The 6,000-nt window shown below is 48.4% G+C and overlaps 1 protein-coding gene across 1 annotated transcript; it reads left to right on the forward strand.

Annotated features, from left to right (window-relative positions):
* The first annotated feature begins 4,050 nt into the window (after positions 1-4,050).
* On the forward strand, positions 4,051-4,596 carry LOC136528747 (uncharacterized). The gene has a single exon (XM_066521722.1). The coding sequence runs from the start codon at positions 4,051-4,053 to the stop codon at positions 4,594-4,596; it is 546 nt and encodes a 181-aa protein (XP_066377819.1).
* The last annotated feature ends 1,404 nt before the right edge of the window (positions 4,597-6,000 follow it).

Consider the following 6,000-nt stretch of genomic DNA (forward strand, 5'->3'; position numbering starts at 1 on the left):
AGCAGCGGGGCGGTAAGCATTTTCACTCGCCGTTTCATTTGCCTCTGAAAACACAAGCCTTTGACGAATTGAACCTGGTGATGACACGCATGCATGGTAAATCTGCACCTCCCTAACCAGAATGAGATCCGGACGTACACTATGGGGCGATGCTAATGCTAATTTTAGTTCACACAGAGGCATGCCAACATTTGATTTGAAAGGCCACTGTTCTGTTCATCAATTTGTCAACTGAATCTGGAAGTTAACATGTCAGCTTAAGCAGAGAATCTTTTTCTGGTTATTACCCAAAGACAGATTAAGCACCGGAGAAATTTCGAGGAGAGATAGGTTCCTCGAGATCCATAAACCTGCATGTACAGGAATTCCTTTTACCATTTTACAGTCTAGAAACTTTTCAAGGCAGTGCTGAGCTGGAGTTGCATTTTTCACGGGGATTTTAATTATAATGAACTGGAGCATCGGAACTACTCAGAAGGAATATATCTTCACTCTTCAGGCGACAGAGAGTTTCAATTGATGCTTGTGAAAATATCTTCAAGCTACAGCTTAACACTGTTATCCATAGGGCAAAGGGGGAAAAAAGAGAGTACTCCCTGCTTATCGTACAGTAATGGCTAGATTCAGTTGCAGTATATGTTTCTGTTTTTTGCTTTCTTTTGTCTTTTCTGCTGTAATAACTTTTTATGTTATTTTAATTTTCAGCAAGGGTAAAACCCCTCCCGTTTTCCAGTTGCAGGTGTCGTTCTATCTAGGTGACATTAAGTTGTTTTAGCCTCTCATGTCAACTAAATTTTTTACATGCAATTACACTGTCTTCTACTATATTTACACTCTTTATTTACAATAATTTCATCAGTATATTTTATTGGACAGAGTGGTGTAATTTGGGGATAATACAACTGTATGTCAAATTATTCAGAAAAAATTATAAATTATTTTATGGATCGTAGATAATAGAGAAATATATATTAGATTGTTCATAAATTTTAGAAAAAAAAAATACAAATTGTTCTGGCGTCCGGGCTTGGTGGTGCACGTCGCCTTCCTCCACGATGGCCATGTGCCCTACGGCGCCGTCCAGCGGCCACCTCCTGAAGCGAGGCGGCACCTGGACGAGACGGAGACCTGGGGCTCGCGGCTGTGCAGGGCCTCGCCGACGGCCCCTGCTGGGCCTCTGGAATGTTCATACTACTTTTTTTTTTATTATTTACGAGCACAAGTTGAAGTTGGTGTCTAAGTAAAGTACGGCACCTATAGCGTCCCACGCGCTGGTCTCGCTGCTCACAAGTTCGTCAGTTCGTGCGTGGGGACGCGGGCACGACGACCTGCCGACCAAATAATTTCCTCCCTCGCTAAAATGGACCAAATTCAATTGTCTTTTCAGGTCATACAGATCAGACAGCAGCCAACGAAGGCCCGAACGTCCGAGGCCCAGTTGAGCCAAGTGAACCAGGCCAAACGCCAAGGCTAGGGTCAGCCATGACCCCTCTCTTCTGCCTTAGCCACACGACACACAAGAGACTCACGACCTCTCCATCGTCCTGACCCTCGGGAGGAAAGGGAAGAGGTCAAGCCCAGCCAAGCGTGCCTGCTCTGACAAGAGTAAGCATGGCGCACTAATCCCGCAAGGACCGAGGGAACAACGGTCATCTCGGTCCGATCAGACGCTATCCCTATGCCACCTAGCACAGACAAGACAACAACGCACGGCAGTGACTGCCAGTACGACGACCCACCGTCCAAATACGGTCCAACAAAACACATGTTCGATTCTACCCACTACAGGATGGAATCCACGACGTAGGCCTTGACTTAGAGGCTATCCAAACTAACGGGAGCCACGACCCCGGAGCCTGGGATCGTGGCCTCCTACTCCACAAGCTAACCATACGCTCGACGACCTGGGGACGGCCACCAACTCCTGTACGGTGCCCCCAGAACATCGGGAGACGATGACGAAGACCACGACAGAGGCCACGTCGCATAGGACGACTAGCGAATCACAACCATGCCAACAGTGCCACTACGGCTGACATAGTAGCACCACACCGCACCTTTACCACGACATGGGCACAATACCATGACGACAACCACGCCCGGCCGTGCACCACAAGACGGCGTAACTTGCAAGCCAAGATAGTTAGGCCCCTCCCTCGGGCTCATGACCCATCGGTTAGGAGAACCTTCTTATTTGTACGTACCCTGGCCTCGAACTCTATATAAGGGCAGCCAGGGCATCCTGGAGCTTCATCTTCAACACATTCGCACCATAGTAGGGCTCCCGAGGCTTCCCTTCGGGCAGTCCATCACCTAGCTCTAGCTCTCCTACCTATTCCACCATTCTTGCACCCTCATTGTAAGAATTTTAGAGCATTCAAGCGAGGAACATGCACTCGATCATCTCTGAGACTGGACGTAGGGCTCTGGCCTAAACCAATATAAATCCACATGTCTTTTGGATTCTACCATCGTCTTTTTAGAGCAGCGCATCAATCGTATAAGTTTACAAGTCCAATTTACAAAACACCGACAGTTGGCGCACCAGGTAGTGGACAGTCACGCACTGTCGTTGCTGAGAAGAAAGTGATGCCTCCCTGCACCTACGTCGGACGTGCTCTTGGTGCGGCCCCCGGTGGCCGCATCTGCTTCGAAAGCCTTGAGTTCGCCGATATCGTCGGGCCAACTCTTGTTAACGGTCTTCTCCCCGGCCAAGCTCTGCGCTTTGGAGACTTGGACTTCGTAGCCAACCACCTGGGTCAGCTACGGCTTAGTGAAGAGAATGCGGCTTCGCCGGACATCTCGACGCTCGATCACAGACCGGCCCACACCAGTCCCACGATCATCGATTCTGATGCGCTAGCATGCAGGATCGACACCTGCCTCACGGCGAATCCTGAGCCAGAGCTAAGCCAACGCGCTTTCCACGTGTTGGCGAACGCTTTCGCCCACCTCTCCGAGAGCGGGCCCCTACCGCCAGAGGCTGAATTCTAGAACCGCAGCACCACGCCGCCCTCCAAAATAAGGGATGCAATTACCCTCTTCGAGCGAGAGCTAGCCAGGCGCAATGGCCACACAATGATGCCTGTTTCCTCTGGATGTGTGGGGATGATGGAGCGGGATCCAGAGTTCGTCTACGATCTCCTGCTGACGACCCCTGAGAACACGGACTCCGAGTCTGATTCTAAAGGGAGCTGCCATCCGCTAAGGGAATGCAACATGTTGCACCTCTCAGAGGATGGGGTGGCGCCGGTGGAGGACGCAGAGGACGATGCCTATCCCATTCTATGTCCAGGAGCGCCTGGAACAAGCCCAGGCCTGTGAAGCTGATCAGGCCAATGAACGCCGCGACGATGGATGCCTTAGCCCGTAGCACCTCGACGCTGAGGGCGCACGGGCGCGGGCACGCCGAGTATATGATCAAATCCAACAAGGCAAGATGGAGACACCCGTCTTCCCTCGAGCCAGCCAGAATGTCACGGCGACCACCATGATCATACGGATGGCCCCTGAACCCTCGACCGATGAGGGAAAGCGCGTTCATCAGGAGCTAAGTGATTTGCTGGAAACTGCAGCGATACAACAAGCTCAAAGCTCTATAGAGAGGCGGCATCCCGAGGCCAGCCTCGTGCATATCTCTTCAGCGCATGGCGCCCCCGAGGGGTACCACGCACCGAGCATACTTCGTCCCGTCAACGACGGCACGGCGCGCAGGCGGGAGCTTTCCCCAGCGCGTCGCCGCTATGTTGGGAACCACAATGCCCGTCTGACTCAAGGCCCTAGACGCCCTAGGCTGGACCTGGTTGGCAAAGATCAGCTGCACTACAGCGACAGCGACCCGGACCACCATGGCCGACACCCCAGGATCCGGGATGCTCGACGCAGCCTAAGCCCGGACGCTTGCGGCCCGCAGGCGTTCGCAAAAAGGATCCGACAGATGTTGTTCCCGGTGCGCTTCCGCTCGCCACCGAACATCGTCAAGTACTCCGGGGACACCAACCCCACCCTATGGCTGGCAGACTTCCACCGATAGCGAACTTATAGCTGTGCATGGTGCCGGATCTTGAACAGTGGCTCACTGATAGGGAGTTTTTGTCACAATTGGTGAAGCAGCAGTTACTTCGAGCACTAGAAAGAATGAAATCCCAGGCAGATAAGAATCATTCTGAGCGTGAGTTTGCAATTGGTGATTTTGTCTATTTGAGATTACAACCATATGTTCAGTCTTCTGTTGCTAACAGGACTAGTCAGAAGCTATCTTTTCGATACTTTGGCCCCTTCAAGATTCTGCAGAGGTTTGGTCAAGTTGTTTACAAGCTGAACTTACCTGACGATGCTAAAATACACCCGGGGGTGCATGTGTCCGAGTTGAAGCAACATGTTCCGGCTATGACTTCTGTAAGTTCAGATTTATCTTCTTTGTGCTCTGATCCTGCCCAGATTATGAAGCCACATCAAGTTTTCAGGTGCCGTTCGATTCTGAGAGGAGCCACGGTGGTTCCACAGTTGCTGATCCATTGGAGTGAGATGCCACCAGATTTGGCTACTTGGGAAGATGACAACAAGATACCAAAAGCTCTGCGGCTGGGCGAGTAGCCATCTGTAGATAAAGCTTGAGGACAAGCTTTTGCTAAGAAAGGGGGAGTGTTACGCAAGTGGGTCGTGGGCCGTCATTTGTAGCGGGCCCAGATGTGAGTCAGCGCCGTGTCAGCACCGTGTGAGCTGGATGCGCTGCCAACATCTGTTATAAGCTGAGCCCCGCCTTTGTAACCGTGAACGAAGAACGTACTCCCTTCGTCTAGAATATCTGTCGTTCTCGCTTCTCGAGAAACAACTTTAACAAAATATATATTAAAAAATATTAATATTTATGATACATAATTGGTATTATCGGAAAAATCTTTGAATCTAGTTTTTTAATAAATTTATTTAGAGATATAAATGTTGCTAATATTTTCTATAAATCGAGTTAAACTTGTGACACGAAAACCGAAAATGACAAATAAACTGGGACAGAGGAAGTAACTCTAAATCCCCCGTCTAATGAACTCCTCTCGGGATTCAGCCGAGCTCCATCTCTGTTCTTCCTAAATTCTTGCTACGTTTTCCTTCCAAACTCCATTCAGTTATCTAGGATCGTTACACCAGTGCACTCATCTGAACGTAGCTATAATATTAACAACGGACTAGAGATGTGCTTAGGGAAAGACAATTTTCAATTTCTAAAGTTGCACGATACACCTAGCTGCTTCGTGAGATGGACGAAATCTTTCAGTGCTCCCAAATCAATCCGTGACTGAAGTCCTTGTTCTTCAAGCTGCAGGGTCTAATGAGTGTTCTGGAGAGCATCACATGGTTATATTACCTCGTTTTGGAAGGCTTTGGACAGCCTGTGTACCCATATCAATCTCAGCACCCTCGGTCCGTCACTACTACAGAATTGTACATCACTGTCGGCCTCATCACTGTCGGATTTTAAGAAACCGACAGTGATGGCCCATCACTATCGATTTTTTTGTTAAAACCAGCAGTGATAGGACCAACCGACACTGATATTTGGGTCTTCATTGTCGGTTCATATCACTGTCGGTTTTAGCCAAGAACCGACAGTGATATTGGATCATCACTATAGGTTTTAGCCAAGAACCGACACTGATACTATCACTGTCGGTTCGTGGCTTGAACCGACAGTGATATGCTATAAGAAAACTTCATAAGTTTCTCATATGATGTTCGATGAAGATGAACTTTATATCAAAGTTGTAGTATTCGATGAGATCTACAACTTTGTGTTTCAAACTTTTTTAATTTGAAATCGTTTGAATGTCCAAATATTTTCATTTGAAATCTTCTGTCTAACGAAAATTACGTTTAATTTCTAAAATTTGAAATTTAAATTTTTTTAAATGACCTCAGATGGAGAAACGCCCAAAATAAAAGTTGTAGATCTCAAAAAGCTATGCAACTTTGTAGTTGATAACTTTTTCATTTGAAATCATT

Source organism: Miscanthus floridulus, chromosome 19, assembly GCF_019320115.1.
Source record: "Miscanthus floridulus cultivar M001 chromosome 19, ASM1932011v1, whole genome shotgun sequence".
NCBI classification, from domain to species: Eukaryota; Viridiplantae; Streptophyta; class Magnoliopsida; order Poales; family Poaceae; genus Miscanthus; species Miscanthus floridulus.